A 25,102-nucleotide genomic window follows, 5' to 3' on the forward strand; every position below is an offset into this window, starting at 1 on the left:
GCCCTGCAAGGTCTGGAGCTGCTGGCAGGACCCAACAGGGCCAGGAGGAGTCGATATCCAACCATGGAGAATCCAGCAGCACGAAGGATCCAGCAGCACAAGGGGCTCAGGGGTCTTTGGCCAGGTCCTGTCTCGAGGTGATCCCACAGCACAACCTCAGCTCCCACAGGTTTGTCCCAGGCTGATCCCACCTCTGCCATGTCTGGGCTCCAGCTCCTTCTGCTCCAGTGACAGGGAGCAAGCCCTGAAGCTGCTCCTCAGGGGGGATAAATATCCCAAAATCCCAGTTGATCCCCATTTCACACCCACAGCTGCACCACTGGACCATCTTCCCTGGCTCTCCACATCCCAATAGGAAATGACACATTCCCTATTCCCCTGTCAGGTCCTGCACCCATCAGGCACAACCCTACTCCTCAAGCTTGCACAGAAAAGAGGGATGGATTTTTCCTCCAAAAGAGGGAATTTCTCCCCACTTTGGAGCTCCAGGGCCCCAAGTCACTATGGTTACTCCTAAGTGTACATGGAATATTGCTCTGATTTTAGAATTCGTGGAGATTATCCTTCAGGAAGTCTCTCTACTTCATGAGTTCCTCACATCCAACCCAAATGGAGGTTTTTCCATCTTTTTATTTTCCCCTTTCCCAAGAAAACCCATGTGCTTGTCTGAGGGTTTGTGCAGATCCAGCTCTGTCAGGAAGCGAAATTCCCAGCTGGACACAGGCAGCCTCTGGCTTCTTCACCCTCCCCACCAGCACAGGGCAGCAGAGGCAGGGATAAAGCTCACCCCAAGTCCCCAGCAGCAGCACAGTGTCCTGGACATGCACTGAACCCAGCAGCCAGGAGCATGGGAATGCTGGATAACCCTGGAATTGCTCCAGGCCAGGCTGCACGGGACCCTGGCAACCTAATCTGGAGCTTGGCACGGGATGGTCCTTCCAGTCCCTTCCATCCCAAAGCAGGCAGGAATTCCATGGTGATCCCACAGCCCAGGCCAGGTAAAACCCATGGAAAAGATGAGAACATATTTAGAATGTCATAATTAATTAAAACATCCACCATGTGGAAGGGCTCCCATTCCAAAGGCAGGAGCAGCACAAAGCAGGAGGGAATTTAAACCTGGGAGTAACTCATGAGCCTGGATTTTCCTGGCGTTCCCTCACCCATGCTGCAGCCACAGGGAAAGCCAGCCTTGTTATTCCCACTAATTAAACTGGGAAAACAATATGGAATGAAGAACAGAGCCTCAGCAAGGGGAGGGAGGCAGCGGGCCCAGCACAAAGGAGCCGGTGGCACACGCTGCTGCCAGGTGGGATGGGGCAGGTACAGGGATCAGGGATCTGGGATCCAGGATCAGGGATTCAAGCATAGAGTGGTGCCAGAGAAACCTCCACGTTCTGTAATCTGAGGAAAAGCTGGAGGAGATGCCTCAGGAATATCCCACAGCGCTGGAGCATTTCCTGCCACCTCAATAATTAGGAAAACCCTAAAAGCAGCTCTGGGATATTTCGCTTTTCTGCTGCCCGCACTGGAACGTGCTCTGCTCCCATCCACACACTTTTCCCTTTCCAGAAACTTTTCCCAGCTGGATCTGAGGACACAAGGCATTTACCTGGGAGCTCAGTAGCTGGAAACATCCCCTTTCACAGGCAGGAGGAAAGCTGCCTTGTCACCCAAGCCCCACGGGAAAACACACCCATCCAGCAAGCAGGAATTCCAGGGAAGGCTGTGTGAGACCAGTGTATTTATTGCTATGGGGGGGTGGTTATCCCAAAAAAGCTGCCTAAGGAAAACCTGCACCCACAAGGATAAACATTATGCCATGAGTTATCATCATGTGAAGAGGGGCAGGGTTCACAAGGAGATGACACCCCTTAAACCTGACTTTAAGGCAGACCAGACCTGTCACAGGGTGTCCTGCTGTGGCCGTGCCACTCTCGGTGGGCATTCCCGATGGGCATTCCTGCCGGGCATCCCAGCCCGCAGTTCTTGGCTCAAGGCTCCATTTCCCCAGGCAAGGTGTCCCGGCGGTGCCGGTGCCGGGTTAATTTCTCGCCTTGCCTGTGAACAGCCCATTTAGCGCCACTTCAAACTCCTAATTCCGGGCTTTGCGTGGAAATGGTTTTAGAGCGCGCTGGAAACCCCGGGTTCCTTTTCCAATCTCGCCACGTCTTTAGAAAGCAATTCCTTAAGCCTCCGTTTCCGAGACCCTTTTAATCTCCGCAAATTATTGGTGAGAGCTGAATCGAGGCAAACTGCCACCACAGCGCTGTCACCGCGCACAGAGAGAGGCCGCCGCTGATTATTTAGAGGAAACCACCGCTTCTCGGGCCGAGAAATAAATTAGCATTTATACTGGATTATTGAAAAACGCCCCCCCAAAAAATCAGCCTCCATCTCCGTGTCAGTTGCGGCTCACCGGGGTCAGCACCTCGGCGGTGACAGGCACGGGCTCGCACGGCAAAGGACAACTTATGTGTGGAAATGAGCCCCGAAGGTGTCATTATTATCCGGGAGACAAGCCGGGCTGGGAAATAACATCTGCACTCCTGGAAATAACATCTGCACAGCCCGGGATCCCGGCGACCTTCCGCGGAACGGGGGTAATCAGGGAACGGGGAAAATCACCCCCAAAAATTAAAACCCAAGAGTTTGGCTTCTTGGCTTTTTGTTGTTGCATTTCCTATGTGTTTGGGTCTTTTATGTTGGTTTGGTTTTTTTTTTTTCTGTTGTTGTTTTGGTTTTGGGGTTTTTTTTGTTTGTTTGGGGTTTTTGTTTTGTTTTTGTTTTCTTTGTTTTGGTTTGGTTTTGGTTTTGGTTTTTGGTTTTTTTTTAATTTGCTTTTAAACTACTTCACATGGAATCTGCAGCTTGATCCTGCCAGGGTAGGGAAGGAAAAAGTCCTGTTTTTTGTGGAACCTCCAGGTGATGGAGGGTTAGGTTAGAAAAACACGCTCTATAAGCGAGAAAGAGTTCAAGGTCAGCGGGTTGGTTTTTTGGTGAGACATTTGCCACAACAAAAGGATTTTCTTTACACCTACCACCGAAATGAAGTGATGATTTTTATCCCAAACATCACGTTACTGATGTGGGAGGAAATTCTGGGGTGTTTTCAGTGCAAAATGGCCACGAGGCGCTTTGCTGGCTGCATTTCTACCAGCTCCCCCTGGGCTGTGCCTCTCCCGGGCTCCCTCAGGGGCTGCAGCGATGCCTCTGCCCCCAGGACAAGGCTCAGGGATGCCCCGGTGGGCAGGGGCTGGCTCAGCCCCCGCTGTGCCCCAGGGACCTGTCCCAGCCCTGCCACCAGGGAAGCTCCACGTGGCTCCTCATCCCAGCTCCAGCAGCAGATTTGGGGGCAGCCGTGGTGTTCAGGATCCTTTTTCCCACAGCTCCCCCTTCCTGGGCTGCTGTCCTGGGACACCCTGGCTGGAATTTCTCTCCCTGTGCCCCAGGAGCCCAGAGTCCTGGGGTGTGAGCAGGGGCTGGTGACAGAATCAGCCGTCCCCTGAATCCCTACAAACCACCTTGCTTGCGCCACATCCCAAAATCCCGGCTTACAGGGCCAGTCTGACACAAACAGGACCAGTCCCTACCAGCCCTTCACCTTATTCTGTCTGCTTTGACCCCTAAGCAGCACTGAGGCCTCGGGGAGATCCCCAGTGATTGCAGGGAGTCATCCCTACAGCACCAGGAGCAGCCTCTCCCTTCCCAGAGGGAAGCAGGGACACCACGCTCTGCCTCCCATCCATCCATCCATCCATCCATCCATCCATCCATCCATCCATCCATCCATCCATCCATCCATCCATCCATCCATCCATCCATCCATCCATCCACCCACTCCCAGGGCAGGGTTCCTGCTTTGCCAAGCTGCTCCCTGCCCCAAAAGCACACGGGCACCTCTGTGTCCAGGGAGGAGAGAGGTTTCAGCAGCTCCTACCTGGAGTGTGAGCCCAGGAAAGGAGGGGACCTGCTCCAGTAGGGATGGAAAACTACAGGTGCCAAAATAAAATAAAATAAAATGAAGAAAAATAAAATAAAATAAAGAAAAATAAAATAAAATAAAATAAAATAAAATAAAATAAAATAAAATAAAATAAAATAAAATAAAATAAAATAAAATAAAATAAAATAAAATAAAGTTTAAAAAGTAAAATAAAAAAGTAAAAAAGTAAAATAAAAAAAAGTAAAGTAAAAAAACTAAAGTAAAAAAAAGTAAAGAAAAATAAAGTAAAGAAAAATAAGGAAAAATAAAGTAAAGTAAAATAAAGTAAAAAAAAGGCAAAATAAAGTAAAAAAGGTAAAATAAAGTTTAAAAAGGTAAAATAAAGTAAAAAAATAAAATAAAAAAGTAAAATAAAATATAAAAAAGTAAAATAAAATAAAACAAAGCAAAATAAAGCAAAATAAAATAATAAAATTATCAGCCTTTGGAGGAAGACTCTGATGAAGGAAGAGCTGGGCTCAGCCATGGTTCAGCAGTTCACTGGTACCCCTGGTGACCCTGTTGGGCACCGGGGGCTGTGCTGGGGGCCCGACCCCAGGGACAGAGCTGTGTCCCGCCCTGGGTTACCCTGAGGGGCAGCAGTGTCCTCATCCGTGGGGCAGCCCCATCTCTACAAGGATGTAGAGAGGCTTTTGCTTTTTCTCTTCTTCCCCCCGCCCTTTTTTTTTTTTTTTTTTTTTTTTTTGAGCAGGGGAGGGGAAGACATGTACAGGGAAAAAAAGGACGGAGGTGCCAGGAATTCTGTCCGAATGGTGCAACTGAACAGAGCTGATTTGGACGGCAGTGCGTGGAGATTCGGGACCCGTTTAACTCCTGACCCTCCCCGTGGTGTCAGAGTTTCAGCGCGGAGCACAAAGTTTAAAACGCAAAACTGTGCTCGCTCCGATCTTTTATCAGAGCTGCAGGTGCCTTGCCTCCAAAAAGATCAGGGAAAAGATGGGGTTTGAGAAGGGAAGGGTCCAGTCTGGAGGGTGCGGGATACCCCTGGCTCCCCCGAACCCGCAGAGGGGAATCCGTGCGCGAACACCGGCAGCACCTCGGGAACGGTGCCGCTTTGGAGCAAGGCTGCTCACTGAACACACCGAGTTTTACCAATTTCTGGGGAAGGCGCAGCCCCGCGGGTCCCCGCGCACGGCCGGGCGCGCACCCAGCGCATCTCCCCGCGCACGGCTCCGCCCGCCCCGTCGCGGCGGTGCCCGGCCCGGGGGAACGGGCACAGCTTCGGCCGCGGGGTCTGGCTGCGCCCCGACCTCTGAGCCCGGCAGAGACCCCGCTCAGCCCCGGAGCGGCCCCGACGGGCGCGGGGTGCCGGGGCAGGAGCCCCGCAGCCGCTTCCCGGGGCGGCGGAGCGAGTCCCGTCTGGTCCCGGCCCCCGCCCGCGGGCTCGGGCTGCCCCGGGCGAGCCTTTCGTTGCGCCAAAACCAACGAACAAACGAAGAACGACCGAAAAACCCCCGAAAACGCAACCGCAAACGAAGCATCGGCCCTAAAGGGGCGCCGGTGCCGCGGGGGTCCCCGCTGGCCTCGCACCCCGCGGCAGCGGCTCCGAGGGGCCGGGATAGGGGCCGGGCGGGAGCCGTGCAGAGCCAGGGCGCGCCCGGGAGAGGGGATGGGGATGCTCGGTGCTGCCGTCGGGGCCGGGCGGGAGCCGCTCTGCCCGGGGGTGGCGGCGCACCGTGGCGAGGGGCTCGGGGGAACGGGCATGTACTTACGGGCGAGGGCGGCGGGGCCGGGGCCGCTCAGAGCCGCTCAGGCGCTGCCCCGGCGTGGCCGGGCTTAAGAGCCGTCGGGCGGGCGCAGGACAATGGCCGGGAGGAGGGGGCCGGGGCCGGGGGCCGGCGGGAGGCGGGGAGGGGCCGGGGCCGCCCGCCGCCGCTCCGCCCCCCGCGTCTGGCGTAAACCCGGCGCCGGGCTAAAAGAACCGGCGAGCTACCGGCGCCCGGGGCTGGTGGCCGCCGCCGCGGACGGCTCGCCGGTGCCGGCGGCAGAGCCCGGCCCGGCCCGGCCCGCCCCGTCGCGTCCCGCCCCGCCGCGCCATGTCGCTGAGCCCCAAGCACACGACGCCCTTCTCGGTCACCGACATCCTCAGCCCGATGGAGGAGAGCTACAAGAAGTTCGGCGGCATGGACGGGGCGGGCGGGCTGGGCGCGCCCCTCGGGCCGTACCGCCAGGCGTCCGTGCCCCCCGCCGCCGCCGCCGCCGTGCCGCAGCACGTCCCCGCGGGCGCGGCCGCCTACCACATGCCCCACGGCGTGTCGCAGTTCCCGCACGGCGCCGTCGGGGGCTACTGCAACGGCGGCCTGGGCAACGTGGGCGAGCTGCCCGCCTACCCCGAGGGGATGCGGGGCGGCGCGGCGGCGGGCGGCGGCTGGTACGGGCCCGGCGGCGACCCCCGCTACTCCAGCAGTAAGTGCGGGCGCGGGGGGCGCGGCGGAGGAGGAGGAGGGGGGCGGCCGAGCGCGGGGGCAGCCGCGGCGCCGACGGGGCGGGCGCTGAGCAGGCCGTCCCGCTCAGTCTCCAGGTTCATGGGCCCGTCGGCGGGGATGAACGTGGCCGGCATGGGCGGCCTGAGCGGCATCGCCGAGGGCGCCAAGGCCATCGTGCCGCTGCACGCGGCGCCGCGGAGGAAGAGGAGGGTGCTCTTCTCGCAGGCGCAGGTCTACGAGCTGGAGCGGCGCTTCAAGCAGCAGAAGTACCTGTCGGCGCCCGAGCGGGAGCACCTGGCCAGCCTGATCCACCTGACCCCCACGCAGGTGAAGATCTGGTTCCAGAACCACCGCTACAAGATGAAGCGCCAGGCCAAGGACAAGGCGGCCGCCCAGCAGCTGCACCCCGACGGCGGCGGCAGCGGCAGCGGCGGCGGCCTGTGCCAGCAGCCCTCGCCGCGCCGCGTGGCCGTGCCGGTGCTGGTGAAGGACGGCAAACCCTGCCCGCCGCCGGGCAACGCCACCCCGGGCCCCGGGCCGGCCGCCCCGCGGCCCCCGCCGCCGCCGCGCCCGCCGCGCACCCGCACCCCGGCTCGCTGGGGCAGGCGGCCGACCTGGAGGAGCTGTCGCCCAGCCCGCCGGCGCTGCACGGCCCCGTGGCTCCCCTGGCCCCCCTGGACTCGGCCGGCGTCGACTACAACGGCGGCATGGTCAGCCCCAACCTGCTCTACGGCAGGACGTGGTAATAATAATCGGTGCGTCCCGTGTGTGTCCCCCCGAGTGCCCCGCTCCTCCGGCACCGGACGCTCCGCCCTGCCCGGTGCCCGCGGGGATAGCCGACGGCCGCCCCACCCTCGGTCCCCTCCCGACCTCCCTTCGAGTTTTTTTAAAGTCTCTCCTGGTTTTGGACAAACGGCCCCGACGGCAGCGCCGAGTGCTTGCGTGAGTGCGAGTCGGTGTGGATGTGTGTGAGTGTCGGCGTGCACGCGTGTCCGCGCCTCCGTGTCCCGGCCGCCGAGAGCTCCTCCCGACGGGGCGGGGGCAGCCGGGGCAGCGCGGGGCTCCGCTCCGGCCCGGCCCCTCGCCCCGGCGGCAGCGCAGCCCGGGAGCCGCGGCGCGTACCGCGATAAACCCTCCGAGGCGCAGCTCATCGCGGCCGAATTTATGTCGTGGGGGTGCCCCGCAACGGTGCCATTCCGTTCTTATCTCCGCCCGAGGTAAATTGGGTCGCAGCTCAGTTGAGGCGGGAGCCGGGCAGGAGAGCCCTGCAGCGCCGGTGCTCGGATTTCAGGGGAAAACCCCGTTTTTCTCGTTGTTGTTATATTAAATACCGCGCAGTTAGTGAATGCCCGTGCGTGGACGGGGCGCGCGTCCCGCGGAGCCGCCTCAAGCCCCCGGCCCTTGGCTCAGCTCCCGACGAGCTCGGAGCCCTGCGGAGGTGACGGAGAGCCCGGGGATTCCCGGGGCTGGACCCCGCTTCCCGCCGGGATCGGACCCCGCAGCAGCCGGGGCCGGAGGATGCGCGGCGCCCGAAGCGGGGTTTATCCCCGCGCCACTGTCCGAGGAAATCCCGCACGTCGGGAAACGCTCCTCGGGACTTTCCGGCAAGTTTCCTTTCTTTTATTTTTTATTTTAATTTTATTTTAAACAATAAAAGGAAGCCTTGTTCTCACGACTCGGCTGCTTCTTTCTCGGTGTATGGACTGAAGGACAACCTCAAAATCCCCCTTTTTTCTGCTTCCCTGTCGGCTGCCAAGGATTTAATTCCGCATCCCTCCCGCCTCAGCCAGGCTCCCCATCCTTGGGGGACCCGCTGAACCCCAGCCCCGGGAAGCACCGGGGGCTGCTCCACTCCCGGCTGTGCCATGAGGGAACGATTCTGAAACGGAAAATCGGATTGATTTTGGCCTCTGCAAGACCACAGACCCACTCCCAGACCCGTTCCCAAGCCCCAAGCGGGAGGCTGGAGGGGAAGGGAATCTCCACCGTTCTTCTGGAAAGAGACCCCTTTCCCCCCGGCTCCCTCCCTGTTCCATGACGGAGAATTTCTCCCTGTTGGGTCCCACGGGGAAACAGCCCAGAGTGTGTGGGGTGGGACTGAGCCCAGCCTGGTGAGTGGCTTCTCCCTCAAACTCTGTTAAATCCAAGGGAATATGCCAGGCTCAGCTCCAGCCTGGGGAAAAACAAATGTTACCTGTCAGCAAAGCAGCCTGAGGAGCTCCACAGGGATGCTGTCCCAGGGTGCCCCCCAGCAGCTGGGGGCACAGGGAGCTGCAGCAGAGCCCCAGGAAGGCTGGTGCTGCCCGGCCAGGTCCGGCATCCCACCCCTGCATCAGAGCCGAGGGAAGGAAGCCCCAGGCCAGCACACGGCTCCAAGCAGAGCTCCAAGGCTCCGAGTGGGCAGCGCAGCTCCTAGAGCCCAGGCTGGCTCCACTCACACTGCAAGGGGGTGAAGGGTTGGGCAAAGTGAAACCTGCAGGGATGAGCCTTTCCCACAGCAGCTCTCCAAATGTTTACCCAGACTTTTTGTGCCCCAAAAAACGGGAGCAAGGGACAAAGCCACCAGCACGGGGGTCCATCCACCTTTGGAATGTAGGCAACCCACCCCACTCCTTCCTCCAGCCCATTCCCAAGAAAACTCACCCTCAGAGCTGGTTTTGTCCTGCTGGAAAAGCAAAATGGCTCTTTTTGAGCACCCCAATCTTTTCCCAGCCGTGGGAGAAGGCCTTGGGGAGGGCTGGCGGCTCCCAGCCCCGGGAATGCTGCATCACAATGAAGGATTCTTCTCCACCTTCCATCACTTGAAAATAATGAATCCAGGTTGATTTCTTCCTTCCAAGTTAAACGGGGCTGTCAGGGCTTTTACCCCAGTTGCTGGTGATTAATACCTGGATGTTTGGAAAGAAGGGAGCACCAAGGAGTTGGAGCAAGAGCGGGGCTGGGAACTTTACACAATACCTGGATTTAATTGAAAAATCCAAAGGGAAAGCTCAACTGGATGCTCTCCTAATTTTCTTTTTTTTAAATTACACAAAGATTTTAAATTCTAGAGGTTGGGTGGAATTATTTTCCAATAAATCAACAGGAATGTGTGCACACAAGTAAAAGATACAAACAGGCTCTGGAGGGGGCTGGAAATTAACCACACGCCACTGCTCAGAATTTCAAAAGCCACTTTATAAAGCAAATAAAAATATTTACTGATTTGGTACACTCACACAGAAAATCCCTAGAAAGAGTGCTAAAAACGAATGGAATTCCTGCCCTTCGCAGCCGTTTTAAATTAGGTATCAAACAGACAAACCCACGGCCCCTGCCTGGTTATGCCATGACAAAACCCACGCCAGAAATGGGCACACATCCAAAAAGTTGAAATGTTTTACTTCAGAGTCCGAGAAACCGAAGGAAGCATCTGCCAAGGAGCAGCGAGGGCCGTGTCTCTCAGTGCCGCCTGCTGGGTCTGCCCCCAGAGTCCATAAAATCCCATTTCTGGGCATTCTTTCCAACTCCTTGTCTGTTTTCAGGCTCTTGTGTGTGGAGTAGAGGATGTTTGGAGTTCAGAGGGGCGGGCAGCGCTCGGCACAGCTTGGATATGTAAGGAGGACAACGCAGCACACCCACCTCGTCCGACAGCAATCCGCTCTTCCCAGTCCCTCCCAAAAAATCATCATCAGGTCCGTAAGAAATGTGCACATTTAAAACAGGCATCCGTTTAAAAACTACAGGGATGGTGCTTAACAATTTCTTTTTTTTTTTTTCTTTTTTTCCCCTCACCCCACAAATAATAAAAAGAACAAAAGCAAAAAACCCGGACGTTTTCCATGTTTAAAAAAACCCCCAGGAGGCAGGAGCTAATTCCAGCTGTACCTTCCTGCGGGATGTGGGAGCGGGTAGGGCCTCCCGGGGCCGTACGCCTGCAAACAAACAAACAAAAGCAAGCATTTATTTTTGGGATTAGCAGCACGAGTAAACAAGTGGGGTGAGCTCCAGGCGCCACACGGAACAGGGACAAAACATCCTCTGCACAGAGAGGTGACAGGGGCAGGGCTGAGCATCCCTCATCCTGCTGTGGAGTCTCCCAAAAACACGGGCTGGGGCTGGATCGCCTGGTGTGCTGCACCGGCTTTGGAATCCCAAATAAATCCACCCCCAGCCAGCACCGTGGGTAAGGCACTTCCCACCTGTGACACCTCTGCTGCAAAGGGACAAATGCTGGAGCCAGGGACGTGGGGCAGCTCACACTCGGCATTTTTACACAGAAGTATTTTAAGGAAAAACGAAAGCTGTATTTGTTGCAGAAGAGGTGTTTTCCAGCACTCGTTCGCTTTAGTAAGAGGTCAAAGAGATCCAAATCCCACTTTGGAAATTACTCCAAATTAGATGTATATTTGTACTTAAATTCAGGCATTTGGTACATCAAGCATCCAGGGGAAAAATCCATTTGAAAATTTCACAGAGCGCCCCTAAAACATTTTAAATTAATTCCAAACCTGGTACATGGCAGAGACCAGCAAGTTAATTAAAGGTGATGCACCAACACCAGCTACATGCTTGGTTTGCTCTTTACTCATGGATTTTGGGTGTGGAGGGAAAAAGGGGCTTCCTTCCTTTAGAAGAGAAATCTCTCCCCGTCACAGCACACGGCGGCTGGGATAACCACGGAAACCACGGAGCCCGTGAGCAGACCTGCCAGGGAAGCTCCTGCAGCCTGCCCGTGCAGGGAAGGTTTGTTTCCAGGCTAGATGAACTCAATTAAAAAAATAAACAAGTTGGCTACATCCCTTAAAAAACCCTTCCAAACCATCAGCAGGGAAGGACAAAGCGGAGGCCTGGGAGCGCTGCAGCAGCCGTGGATGTGGTGGACGTGTGTGCTGCTCCGGGCTGGAATAAAACTGCCCAACACCTGCACCACCCCAGCAAGCTCATTCTTTGCTTCTCTGGGAGAGCTGGAAGGCAGCAAAGCCCCACTCCCAGGGAGCCCCCCAGATCCATGGCAGCTGCATTAATTTTGTAAGCACTCTGCGGCAGCGCGTTTATTAACCTCTTCAGACCATGTTCTGTACGCTGTAAAAAAAGAATTCAGAGGTGAAAGGGCCCAAAGATAATTATTTATGCTGCTACGTGTCACCACTTCCACTTGAATCCCTTTTCAAGGCTTTAAAGCTTTGAAATTTTCAGGCAGCAAGGCCAGATTCAATGATTAGGCTGGCACCCTAAACCCTTTCAGGTACTTTCTCATTTCACTCCAGCCTCGAAGAAATAACATCTGAAAGTTAATTTAAAAATAACAAGAACAGAAAAAAACTAAAAAAAAAAAGAAAATGAAAAGCAGATAAACAGTTGCAGCACAACTGCAAAGGGAATTTTTTAAGGAAGCAAATTCACTGGAGCTAAAAGATTCGTGCTTAATCATGAACTCACCATGTATGTGAATAAAAACAAAAAAAGGGTTGTCACTGCTGGGTTAAATGTTTCCTGCACCCACAGGTGGGTCCAGGCCAGCACCAGGGGAATTCTGTTCTGGGCAAGACCACATCTTTACCCAGGCTGTGGATGTCCACAGGGCTCCAAAGTGGGAATTAACAGGGATACCCTCCCTGGGCCCCCACTGCAAACCCTGCTGGGAAACCATTCCTGCTCCCCCTCACGATTCCAGCTGTTGGGCACCACAATTTAAGGCTGGAAATGAAGTGCTCCAAGCACAGACTCCTTTATAGGTGTATCCTGCCCGGGATGAAGGGCAGAGCAGGGTGTGCCATGGCAGACAAACTTTTCCAAGAGTCCATTTCCCAGACTAATTAAACCCTGCCCAGACTCCAGCAGCACAAAGATCCTCCCCCAATTTTCCCCTGGGAGCACAGCAGCCCCTGCTATGGATTAGTGCAGTCAGGGATTTATTCCTCTGGCTCTGAGGTTTTGGGTAAACCTGTGTGGCACAAAACGAAAGATTTCTGAAATGTGATCCTATCAATGCACCTCATTCAAAATTAAAATGTATTTTAGAGATCCACTGGTTAGGCCAAGGTTCAGGCCCCATTATTTCCCTGTGATTATGACCCATGTTGTTGATTTCTGCCTCCAGTCACAACCAGTGCTGGCAGGGTTTGTACTGGTGCTGTGCTGTGTTACACACATCTGGGTACTGGGCAGGTGAGCAGGCTGGGAGGAAGAAAATTAGCTTGACTTGTCCTGAGCTGAATCAGGCGCCAGCAGAAGGCACATTTCCAACAGTTTGTGCCTTAATTTCCACATAAAGGACAGGGCAATGGGGCTGTCACCTCCTCCTCCTCCCTGGGGCTGGTCACTAACCTTCCCACAGTTCTGACTTCCACAAACAGGAGTAGAACTAGGAGTTCAACCTAGACATCCAAAATTTATTTAAAATGAGTGCTTAGCAGTGTAAACACCCAGAGTTCTGGTACAACGGCATGTGCAGATCATGTTTTACTGGGATCACACCCCAAAAAAAATTCCCTAAGCAGAGTCACCTGCTACTTTCAAGCAGCATTTTCACTCTGTGGCATTTTCTTGAACTGCTGACCAAGTCACTTGCAATTTTGGATGAAGTTCTCCCCTCACAATTGCTTGTTCCCTTTTAACTGCAGAGAGCTATTTCCACATGTTTATTCCTCTGGGCTAGGAGAACCCAACATTTGCATCAAGCAGTTTTTCAGCTCACAGAAAGCCAATTAAGAAATTCAGGGCAGCAATTCAGGAAGGTGTAAGAATCTACATTTTAAACATGCTGGGGAGAACCCAAAAGGTCCAGTGGGCAGATTTCCTTGTGGAAGACTGGTGGGAATGCTTGCCTCAGGCTGCAGGAGGAGAAAGACCATGCCATGGACACTGGTGGTGCATTCCCAGCATGGGCCTTGTGCCAGGGGCTGGCCAAGGCTGGGCAGTCACTCACCTGTGTGTGGTGACACAGTGACACTAAATCCAGCTCAGCAATGCCTGCCTATGCCACACTCCCTCTGCACAGCCCCAGGAGGGGGAAGCCTTGGCTGGGAGGGGAGCACAGCGCACCACACCATGTAGGGCCCCTCTTTCCTACCTGTCTGCCCCTGTCCATGCGGTCCTCGGGTCTCTGGGGGTATCCCATGGGCCCCATGCCCTGGTACTGGGCTGGCTGGAACTGGTTTGGGGACTGCATCACACGGTTCCAGGCGAGGAGAGGAGCAGCTCCGGCAGTTCTGCGCAAGGAGAGAACGCTGCAGTGGGAACTGGGCTCCTGCAGAGCCGTCCCACAGCACAGACCCACTCCTGGCTTTGTCTCTTGAGCTGAGCATGGACAGCCAAGTGCTACTGAGAAACCAGGAGCAGGGAATATCCTCCCAAACCCTCCCTAAAGGCCGCTTTGCCGACCTCTTCCTTCGGCACAGCTTGGAAGCTGCGCTGCCACGAGCGGCAAACTCGGCTGCACGCAGCAGATTTTTGCAATTCCCTGGAAGGCTTCCGTGCACCTTTTATTGCAGGGGCAGATTTACTGATCCCAAAGGCTCCCCAGCACCCCAGGAGTAAACATGTGCCACATGGGAGCCAGGGGCTTTCTTTGAACACCCGGACTCTTTCTGGGAGCCCATTCTTCCCAGTTAATTGCAGGTTGCAAATGAATTCTTACGGCGAGCATTCGGAATCTAGGGTAGGGGCCTTGGCTGCTTTTTCCCATCCATTATTCTGCTCAATATGTCAGGAGGTCTGATCGGGAAGAAACCTTTTCAAGTTCTATTGATGCCGTTTTCAATTGACCACGGTGACCTAGCAACATAAGCACTAATTGGCACGGGCTGACTGACATTTGGTGTACAGTTTATATGGGAACGCAGATCCCACATCCATTATGGCCCAGTTTGCCATCCCGGATTACCCACAGCAAGAAATGTTTTCATTTCCTTCAAGTACCCATTCTGACATGATAATTAGAAAGCAACAGGTAGAACGCGTCCAAGATTGTTTGATTCAAAATATTTAGAGAAATGCTACAGCCGTGATCTGGTTGTTACAGCTGAGCACGGCTGAGGGACAATTCCTTAAAGGACTCAGAGCAGGTGGGTCCTGCAGGACAATATGATGTTGTGAGGGAAAAACATGGAGAGTGGAGACAGTTAATCCTTCCTGACCCCTGCTGAAGAGGGACTTGGCTGAGCAGAGCAGGGCCAGGCTGGAGGGAGAAGGGGGACAGCAGAAAACAGAGGTTCAGCATCCCAGATTTGGGATGGGAACAACAGAGGCTCTGCATCCCAGGTTTGGGATCAGAACAGAGACTCTGCATCCCAGGTTTGTGATGGGGACAGCAAGGAACAGAGGCTCTGCATCCCAGGTTTACCTGGTGCACTACACACCACCCCTCAGAAGGAGCCATGCTGTAGTTAAAGCCAAGAGCACTTTACATTTGTGGGGACTAAACTCTCAAACTCAACGTTCTAAGTTCATCCTTTGTTCATGACAGCTTCTTTTGATTTAGTATTTTGAGTGCTAAGTTTTTTGCCCTCATGATTCCTAGAAAACAGCAGACTCTCCTGGAAAAATGCACTGCTCAGCCATAAGGAAAACTGCAGGGAATTGCCTATACAGCCCCAGCTCTGGGGCTTGCATTAACAATCATTCTGCCTCTACAACAAGTGCTGGTGATAAATATGACTGAGGCTCACAGGCCAGCTCTTGCTCCATGGCTGGAATGGGGAAGTTTAACACAAACTTCTTTTGACATTAATTTTTACTTGGCACAGAGTTTAAACTTTTTAAGTGCTATTTAGTGAAAAGTTGAGCTATTTAACAAATTAAACACAGCACCACTACCATCACTGCTTTGTTGGGGCACTGGTTGGTGATCTAAATCACCTAAGGGTGGAGATCTGTACACAGCAAAGCTGTAACCAAAAAAGAACTGTGCCACTTGGAACACCCCAGGAGCTCACACAGGCACTATCCAGAGTTACACCAACTCAAACACATTCAGCCAGGTCAGCTAAATTCAGGAGAATTTATACAGGAAAATATACCTGTCTTCACACCCCAGCCAATTTGGAAATTATTTCTATGAATGGGTTAAGTAACAAAAATCTGTTCAACCGGATGACACATTTCCATCAGCCAGGTACCACATGTCTCTCAATAAACACTGGACTGGCTCAAGAGCATGGAAAGGACCTCTGCAGTGCCCAGGAATGTCAGGACAGGAGAGAGGGACCCCAAAATTCAGTTTCCCTGCTGCACACCAAGGTGCACCACTAAGTTTAAAAGCAAGAAACCCTGCACAGGAGACAGGAATAGCTGGATTATGGAGAAGCAACTTTACACTCCTGGTTTTTCCCCCCCAGGCCTGGGAAGGAAGAGCCAGCTTAGCCCCTGCTGCACCATTCCATCCCTGAAAGAGCACAGCTGGCAGGGACAGGGCTCCTTGCTCATCCCTTACTCAGAGTGGTGAATCCAGGATATCCCAGCCTCCTGCCCACCCACTCCATCCCACAGGGCTGGAGCAGGGCTGGCCTCTCCCTCAGCTCCTTCCCTCCCTGAGCACAAATCCCTGGCTCCTCTCCTCCATGGCACCTATTGCTCCTGGAGAGCTGCAGCAGCAAGAGGGGCAGGAGTTTGGGGAGCCAGCAGCTCCCAGGGAAAGAACAGGAAACTCAAAATGCCCTCAACAGGTAGAGATGCTTTTTCCTGTACCAAGTGTCTCTGTGTTTAACCTTCTGCTTAAGTCTCTGTGCTTGCCTCTGGGCAGCAACTCAACACCAGCTCTAAGCACCTTTGATCTGCTCCCCAAACCCAAAACCTTCCAAGAACATGGCAAAACTACTTATCCTCAGAGCTGGCAGAGCTTTTCATAAACCCTGCACAGTGTAACAAAGGGAAGGCAGTGACAAGTAACAGACCTGCAGCAGTCCTTCACAAATAAAAGTATATAAATTGGATTTAATTAAGGGGTGGGAGTGGCAACTCCCATGGCCCAAGCAGTATTAAAGTTTGCATTATGAATGAATCTTGCCTTACAATATTCCACACAGATGAGGCACAGGACAAGGGAGCCAGGCTTACTTCAGTGGGGATCAAAATGGTTGCCATGGAAAGTGGCTGTGGAGAGCTCAATAAATTCCCCCAAAGGCCATATTTTCAATGGTGAAACATTTGCAAATAAACCCAGGGGGAAAAAAGCTGGGTGTTGGAGCAGAAACTTCTCTCCCTCCTCCATAAACATAAATAAATGTCATTATTCATAGCTGACACAGGTAGCCTGGGTTTATTGAGCCCACCCCACCGGAGGACACACAAGCCATCAATGAGAGGGGATGCATGTAAAACATCCCTGATTATCAAACCATGTCACATTCCTTCTATTCGATGGCACTTATTGGGCTGCAGATTCCATAATCCTTCCCTGAGTCCCTTCTGCATTTAATTCAGTTCAGCCTTAAGTAGTTAAAGAAACTGTTTTCAGTGGCAACTAATAACTACTGACCTACAGTGACACTGCCCTACAATGGGCTTGTCAGGCCTGAAAAACTTGTACCAAAGAAGCTGATTAGGACTTCAAGAGGTTTGTAGCAAGAATCAATGGCTGGTCTGTGCTAATGCTGCGGCTGTGGCACAGGAATGATAAAAGTGGAACACCATTAGTTATGCCTCATTAAGCTCCACAGCCCTCCTAAAAAGAAATTTGTTTAGCCTGTCCAAAATCTAATGCAGTTTTAAGCTCTCTGTGTTCAATTTCATAGTATCTCAAAAGCTTCAATAAGATAAAGGCCAAAGAACCAAGAACGGTACCAAAGCACCAACAGTAAAGTTAATTTTGAAGCCTGAGTTTTAATGGAAAGTGTTTTTCCCTCCTTTTTTTTAATACAAAGTACTCGAGCCTTTTAAAGGATGAACACCACGTAGTGGGCTCTCAAAACATCAATAAATCATGGACATTAATTAACTCAAAAAACCTGCTGCACAGCAACGTTTCCACAATTTTAAACCACAATACTGCAAACAGAGAAGGGAAAACCAAACATAGGGAAGGCTGGCAGAGCCCAGTCCACCCTCCTGGGCACGTTTCACATCCCTCCTGCCTTACCTTTGTGGTGTCTGCTGGAACAAGGGCGTGGGACCTCTCCAGGACTCCTGGGGCCGAAGATCTGGAGGGCAAAATGAGATGGCAAAATAAGAGAGAGCAAGTACAACTCACGAGCTGTGCTCACTCCTCTGTGTGCCCCAGAGATGCTTTTGAGAAGCCAGACAGGAAAGCTCAGGCTGGATGTGCCACAAACACACTCCAAGTCATGGCTTCCTGCTGCTGGCTTGGACAGAGTCCTGCTGTCAACAGAGAAAAAGCAACTTTTTTGGCTCTAGCACATTCAATAAGCTTCATAACAGAGAATTATGAATTTTAATTGCTAGAGCTGGCGTTGGTTAGTGCTCAGATGCTTCGCAGGTGTCTCCTCTTGAATTTTTGAAGATGCAAAACCTCATCTGTCACCCTAACAACTCAGTTTAATATTTATATATTGTACCAGTACATTCATTACTATATAAAAAATACAGGCACTCAAATACACTCCCACCACTGTGTTACCACAACACACCATGTTTGTGACCAATAAAGTCAAAATATGGGCCAGTTTTCCTGACTGGGCTAAGTTATTCTATAAAGGCAACTAAAACAATGGCCAGAGCATGGAATAAAGTGGATTATTCTGTTTTATTCACGTTTGGGTAAATATAATTATATTTAGGATGCAAAGGATAAAGCATTCACTAAAACAAAACACAAATACATTACCACCAAAGATACTAAAGGTACATTTAAAAGTTACTGCGGGCAGTGATAATACACTAATAAAAACCTATTAATGATGTCTCAGATAATGGAATCAGACTGAATTAAGCCTTTTTGGGTAAAACCTTGGCCAGAGCCCCAGTGCTGGCGTGCAGGAGACCACCCACTCACCCATTGTGCAGGGCTGGTTTGGGTGGCACAAACAAAGGCCAGGCAGGAGCAACGCTGCTTTAACAGGGCCCGCAATTAAACGCTTGTTGTCCTTCTAAATAACCTGGTCAGCAAACAGGATAAAAGCAGCAGCTCCTCAATAGCACCCAGGCAGCCCCCAGCACTCGGGGCCAGCGTCAATCAAAAGCTCCAGTTTCACTGACACCTTTGATGGCTTTCAATGGCCTTCAAGTGTGACCTAATTCCAACAGCTGGTTCCAGCAGCTGGATAATGGCCGGCACACGGACACCCTGCCGTGCTGCCAGGGGCCAGGACATGGAAGCCTGGCCTCCCCTGGAAAGGGGAAGGGGGAAACGTAAAATAAATAAGTCTGTGCCTCTCTCCTAGCTCTGACTGGATTGTCTGTCCCAGCCCCAGCAAAGAACACCAAATAAATTCCCAGCCCCAGCAGCTCTGCTCTTCCCAGGAGCCTGCTGGGCAAAGCCAATCCAGCCCATAATTCTTCATTTATCCCCCATGCAGGGTTATTTATTCAGCTTTACACTGATACATACAACTACAGCAACCAGGCTATGAGCCTGGTTTTACACCCCCAGATACACACACAGAGCTACCAACCAATGCTCCTCAGCTCCTCTTTTCCAGCCAATTTCCAGCCTGAAGCAGACCAGGACAGAGGGTAGGGAAGTGGCACTTCCCTGCTGATCAGCCTGGGAATCTCAAGGGCTTTTCCAGGCCTGAACAGGCTGCACCCACACAAAGCCATGTTTATTTTGGAATACAAGGGGAGGACACCGGAATCCACAACGCTGTTTCAGGGGAAAATGAGCAGTTTTTCAGCTGGAGGTTAAAATATTTTTAAAAGTTTTGGACAGCCCTTGAGTGGCACAACTTTCAATCAAGAATATCCTAAAACGACTCTCTGTTTCTGATAATTTCCAAGTTCACAGACAGCAGCAGCACAGAAACACAGGCAAGATCTTGTTTGCAGACCCTTCCTCTCCATGTGAGCAAGGACCCAGGTCTCCTGCTGCAACCACACCTTTCTGCAGCTCAGTTTAAGCAAGACTTCAATGAAATCATCATCAAAACATTTAAAGCCCCCCTACTCATTTGTATGGCTGATGGAATAACCTCGGAGGGAGAGAGTCTGGAGCAGTGAATTGTACTTCAGAAAGGTACAAAACGGGAGAAGGAATGACAATTAATATTTTTTTAGCCTGCAAAACTTAGGCATTTCCCAGAGCTATAAGGCCAAAGAAACTGCCTTTTCTAGCAGCTCCTCAAGTAACAATTTATCTAATCAGGGTGGCAATCAAAGAGAAGATTTTGTGTTTACTGATTGCACTAATCAAAATCACTTTTCCAAGGCAGCTAATTGACAAGTTTACTGCCTGCCACGCAAGTCATAAATCAGATGTCCTGCTCTGCAGGAGCCAAACCTGCCATTCCCAGAGCGCTGCCACTCTGCACTTGACTCCCCAAGTTATCAGCACAGACAATTATTCATCAGCTGAAAATTGGCACATCCAAGGCAAATGAGGGAGCACTGGTGAGGAACACCCCCAGCCCTGAGGCTCTTGAGGAGGAGCTGGCTCCTGGCTTGACCGCATCGCCCTTCTGGAGGCTGATTTTACTGCAGCATGTGTATGAAAAACACCACACACCAAGTGGAAAGTTGCTCTGCATCAATCCCACTGAATGTGGGGATTTTGACCCCATCAGCTGTGGTTTTTCAGGGATGTGTGGGCTGTGGGTGCTTCCCAGCACAACTGCAGTTCTCTGACAACAGTACAGCTGATGAACACAATTTGGACACTGGAGAGAACCTTGTGTCATCCAAGAGGCCTTCCCATTTCTCCTGATTTGATTTTCTAGCTGAAGGTACCAGCGCTCTGATGAAGACATTGGGGACTGAAGAGATGACTGCAAAAGGGAAGAAGATGCTGTGCTGCCACATCTAGGAACACCTCTGGGGACTCCAAGCAGAACATTGCTGAGGGGAATTGGCCCAAGTGCTCGTGAATTCCCAACCACACTGTGCAGGCAGACTGCTCCCACTCAGCAAGAGCCTCACTGCAGTGGGGTTTGGGGAGCTGCTGACACTCCTCATCTTCACAGGTCTGCTTGGCACCAGACCCACACAATCCATAATCCAGGATGTGTTATGATCTTTGGGCAGGTGGACATCCAAAAGGCTGATCCCAGCAGAAATCCAGGGCTATGCCACCTGGAGGTGTTCTTCTAACAAGGGTTTAAGCAAGTCTGACTCTACTTGGTAGAAGAGGAACTGAGGCACAAGTGGTTCACTTGGCATTGACAGTCCCAGGTGGGCCAGGCTGGGACCTGACCCTCCAGCCAGGCAGCAGGATGGGTCTTGGGAATGGTTCTAGGGAGCAACACAGCCCTCAGGCTGTTTGATCCATCCTCCTGATGGACATGAGCTGTCCTCAGGCCCCAGATAATGAGGCACTGAAAGAAACCATCTCCAAACTCTAAGTCAAGCGCTGCCGTAATCCGTTGCAAAGACCTGATGCCGCAGTCAGTGCAAATGAGAAGTTAATTAGAGTTTAAGTCTAATCTCCTAGGACAGCCTTAGCAGAAGAGGGGGAGCACAATCCAGTGAAGTGCCAGAGGACACGTTTGCAGTGTGCAGCACTGTGGTGTCCCATGAAAGCAGAGTGCCAGGAAGTGGCTCCAGAGAGCAAGGCTGGCACACGACTCTGCACGGTGAAGGAGCCTCCACGAGGCAGCTCCACCTGGCTCCTCTCCCTGCTGCTCCACACAACAGCAGCACAGCAACCCCTGCCTCGTGGAAAAAGCAGCACAGGGAGGAGGGAAGAAAAGCCCAACCAATTGCTCTGAGGTTTGCCAGGCACACCTGCAGAACAGCGACCGGGGACGTCTGTGGCGCTCCGAGGGCGAGGGAGGCCCGCATCAAAGAAAGCCACCAGACAGTTTTCCAAGGCCAACAGATGGACTGGGATTTCTCCTCTAGCAGTTGGTCCAAGCCTCCCCAGTTTGAACCAGTCTATGGCACTCCCTGCAGAGTACTGCCTGTTCAGCACAAGGGGCTTAGGTGCCATGAGGATGAGAGCTTGGGAGTGCTCATTGGCAGGATCAGGTCCAGGGATGTGGGACAGACAGAGCACATTGGAGCATTTCCCACAACACATCAGGACTCAGCAGGAACAGCAGCACAGGGACTGCTGGGCTCCCAAAAACCTCCCCAAAACCATGTAAACATTCTCTTTTTGGAGATGAATTTGGATGCCTGTCTGCTAGTTCTGCCTTCCCATTCCCCACATTCTTCTTTCCAGATCGTATTTAAGCACAGATAAATAAGTGAAATAGATAAAGAGAGGTGATGTTTAGACCAACCCAGCTGTGAGAAGCAGGAAGCAGAGGGCACTTACTTGACAGCAGTTTGGGGATCTGCTGCTGGCTGCCCATGAGGGGCCTGGCGTAGGGGCTGCCGTAGGCTCCGAGCGGCACAGGGTTCGGGTACATCCCTGGCATGCCCCTGTCCCTTGGCATTGTGTGCCTGTTATGGGAAGAAATGGCAAGGCAGCAGGTCAGGATGCTGTGCTGGGCTCCATCTCCCAGCACAGCTGCCTCCCAAGCCCATCCCACACTCCCTCTTTCCTCTGAGCCAGGGATGCACTGGTGGATCAGGGCCCAGGCACATCGCAACACACACATGGGCCTGAGGAGCTGCTGCCAGGGAAATGCTCAGGTTTCCAATGGCACAGCTGTGCTTTTTATTGTGACTGTGGCATGCAAAAGGGTTCTCAAGTGCAGCCCCAGGACAGCTCTGCTTTTCCTTCCTAAAGGGGAGTGCTTTTCCTTCTTGCAGCTCCCCCAGAGCCATAAGATGAAGAAGGTATTTTCTCTTCCTAAGGAGACACTCCAGAGTCCAACTTTATTTGCCAGTCTCCTTTAAAACATTCTCTTCTCTGGCTCTGATAAATGCATGGCTCCTTGCACTCCCCAGTATGGAAACCGATTTAATTTTTAAAGCTTTTCTGTATATAAAAGCTTAAAAGACATTCCTGTCTTCATTAGCAGTCTTAATTATCACTTGTGCATAATATTCTCATCGTACCTATAAGCAAGCACCCACCAAACAAATTTTTCAAAACCCCAAACAGCAGGAAAGTGACTTAGAACTAGCTGCTAAGAGGGGAAAAAAAAAAGAATCAAAAAGCAAACAAGGCATTACTGCAAAATCACTGTAATGTTCAGTTTTCAGCAATATTGAATTTAAATATCACACACTGAGGTGTCCAACATAGAAAAGCACCTAGGCTTGGAAACTCCATGCCCAATCCCTTCCTTTTTTTTTTTTACTTTAAAAAGGGAAAAGGAGGGCAGTGACCCCAGCAAGGCAGCAGTAACCCCACAGCCTTACCCCAAGGTTCTGAACGCTGACTGGTCCAAATGCACTGGTTTCCTGTCCCTGTTAAAGCCAAGCTGTGGTCTCCAAGGCCTGCCATCATTGTTGGTTTTTTCCCAGTCTCCTGGCTTCAGAACTGGAGCAGGTTTCCTGAACAATGAGAACAGTTCCATAAGTACTTGTCAGAGCAAATACTCAGATGGATAAATCAGAATTGAATGATTTGAAAGCTGACAGCTGACACTTACTTTGCCCCAGGTAACACTGTAGCCTTGAAAACAAAGTCTTCAGCAAATTGTGGATCTTTGAATGAGATGCTAGAAGAAAGTATTTGAGGATTAAGTTCATTGCATAATGGAGACAAAGTGAAATAGCAGTCACTGCTTTGTGACCAAGAAAGCTAAAAGCAGACAGAAAGCAGAATAATCTCACTCTTCCAGATGGAATTCATGTTTTCCAGGACCAAGAAAGAATGAGGGTACAAGGAAAGAGAATAATGGCTCCCTGGGAAATTCAGCCTGACTGCACATACCACCTCCAAAGACAGGAGGAAAAATCCTTGTGACAGAGAAACGGGGAGCAGCACAGAACAATTCCAACCTCCTGATAGTGGCAGATGGAAAAGCCAAACCTTTCCTTTAACTCATCACCCACAGGAACTACATCTCTATTTAGGACATCCTTCCTACAGTGCCCTGACAAAGGGTAACTCAGCATTTATTACTTCTCTGCACAGCTGTTGCTCTGGCTGAACCAAGCTGTGCCTCTCTGCAGATAAAAATGACACAGATCACAAGTGATTTTCAGTGTTTTGGGTGCTGCACTTTGCACACCCTTGCATGGAAGCCCATAGTTTACTGACCTGACTGCAGAGTTCTGTGTCAGATCCCGCAGCATGGGAACAGGAGACTGCACCACCCTGGTGAAGAGAAAAACCTCTGTCAAAACACCACCAAACACATTTCTCACCATCTGCTGCTCTGCCAACTAAGCCTGCAAAACACTTATTTCAAAGTTAACTTGCCTTTCCCCTAAACCAAGTACTTCCCTAAGCACTGGAGTGACTGAATCCTTATTTCTTAATGTCACCTCTTTTGCAGCAAATGTGTGGGGATTTTCTAGGGTCTGTCTAGGGAAGGCAAGGCCAGAAGAGATTTCTTATTCCTGTTCCCTCCAAGAAAAACTCTAACTTGGTGATATTCTTCTCAACCATGACAAGAATGGAGAAATGTCTATTAGAGTGATCTGAGGCACATTTTCTCTCCAACCAAGCCAGTGTTTGTGCACTTAATGCAAACAAGGCACTGAACACCTGCTTGTATCTCTGAGCACAGTCAGAGAAATGAGTGAAATCCTACAAGGTGAAGATTACACTGACCATTCCTCAGACTGGATGGACTCTCAAGAAAACTAAAAGTATAAATATTCTTAGTTTGTGTAGCTGGGAACAGCCCTGATTTTAGTGCTGCAGACTAAATGGACAAAGCCAAAATATATCTAAGCCAAAATATATCTAAACTATCACTACCTGGATTTTTCTCTGATGTAATGAAGATTAGCATATAAAAAGCAGAGTTTTGGGGTTTTTAGGCAACATGCACTAATGGGAAGTCACATCAGCTCACATTAACATCCACACAAAAGCAGAGAAGCCAAAACATGACCCTACTGAACCAGGCCACTGAGCACTACCCCTTTTATTATCCAGGCCTTGTTCACCTCATAAAACAATAACTAAACACATAAAAATCAGCCTTCCACAGGCAAAATGACAAACAAACAAAGGTTCCACATCAAATAAACATATGCATTAGAGTGCTTTAAAGATATCTGAGGCTGCTTTAAAAGTCAAGTTGAGAGGTTAAAAAACAGGACCATAGAATGCAAATTTCACTGAGCTGGAAGTAACACAGGCCTGCTCTGAACCCTCAGACCTACACACGTGGCTTTGTCTGGAGCTTTAATTTAATCCTTGTGGGTACAAAAACATTTCTGCTGCCATAAGAGCAGGAGGGGCCCTCTAGCAGCAAGAACCCACCCCAAAGGCCACACTCACTGATCTGGCAGGACGGCGTTGTCGTTCAGGGTGAGCTTTCCCTGGATGCCATGGCACAGCTCCGGTGGGATGTCCACTGCCTAGGGAGGAAGTTTTCAGCTGCAGCACTTCAGACCTCCCATCTCACCATTTCCACTGAGCAATAAGTGCAACCTACCTCTGTGTTCTTGGTCTTGTACTGCTCCACAATGAAGTCACAGAGGGGATGGTGCTTCCCGACAAAGAGAACATCACCGCCAAGGCTGTTCCTCCTGGCTGGAGAAATGATGGGAATGGGGCAAGAGT

The 25,102-nt window shown here is 51.7% G+C and overlaps 2 protein-coding genes across 2 annotated transcripts in view; one reads left to right on the forward strand and one right to left on the reverse strand.

Moving 5' to 3' along the window:
- Positions 1 to 6,042: 6,042 nt before the first annotated feature.
- NKX2-4 (NK2 homeobox 4) lies at positions 6,043 to 7,178 on the forward strand. Its single transcript, XM_030945196.1, has 3 exons — positions 6,043 to 6,412; positions 6,521 to 7,006; positions 7,042 to 7,178. The coding sequence occupies exons 1-3, from the start codon at positions 6,043 to 6,045 to the stop codon at positions 7,176 to 7,178; spliced, it is 993 nt and encodes a 330-aa protein (XP_030801056.1).
- A 2,413-nt stretch (positions 7,179 to 9,591) lies between these two features.
- The window catches only part of XRN2 (5'-3' exoribonuclease 2), a 32,793-nt gene continuing 17,282 nt past the window's right edge, over positions 9,592 to 25,102 (reverse strand). Inside the window, exons 22-30 of the mRNA XM_030945192.1 lie at positions 24,975 to 25,072; positions 24,818 to 24,897; positions 23,624 to 23,680; positions 23,010 to 23,078; positions 22,777 to 22,911; positions 21,782 to 21,909; positions 17,492 to 17,552; positions 13,487 to 13,625; positions 9,592 to 10,346 (exon numbers count right to left, since the gene is read on the reverse strand). Coding sequence (XP_030801052.1) covers positions 10,284 to 10,346; positions 13,487 to 13,625; positions 17,492 to 17,552; positions 21,782 to 21,909; positions 22,777 to 22,911; positions 23,010 to 23,078; positions 23,624 to 23,680; positions 24,818 to 24,897; positions 24,975 to 25,072 — 830 coding nt within the window. The 3' untranslated portion in view covers positions 9,592 to 10,283. The remainder of the gene's footprint in view (positions 10,347 to 13,486; positions 13,626 to 17,491; positions 17,553 to 21,781; positions 21,910 to 22,776; positions 22,912 to 23,009; positions 23,079 to 23,623; positions 23,681 to 24,817; positions 24,898 to 24,974; positions 25,073 to 25,102) is intronic.

Source organism: Camarhynchus parvulus, chromosome 3 (genome assembly GCF_901933205.1).
Source record: "Camarhynchus parvulus chromosome 3, STF_HiC, whole genome shotgun sequence".
NCBI classification, from domain to species: domain Eukaryota; kingdom Metazoa; phylum Chordata; class Aves; order Passeriformes; family Thraupidae; genus Camarhynchus; species Camarhynchus parvulus.

Excerpts from the sequence above, each read along its gene's own strand:
- NKX2-4 (XM_030945196.1), top strand. The coding sequence starts at position 6,043 with ATGTCGCTGAGCCCCAAGCACACGACGCCCTTCTCGGTCACCGACATC. Across the intron at positions 6,413-6,520 it reads CGACCCCCGCTACTCCAGCA|TCTCCAGGTTCATGGGCCCG; the intron begins GTAAGTGCGGGC and ends CGTCCCGCTCAG. Across the intron at positions 7,007-7,041 it reads CCCGCCGCCGCCGCGCCCGC|CCGACCTGGAGGAGCTGTCG; the intron begins CGCGCACCCGCA and ends TGGGGCAGGCGG.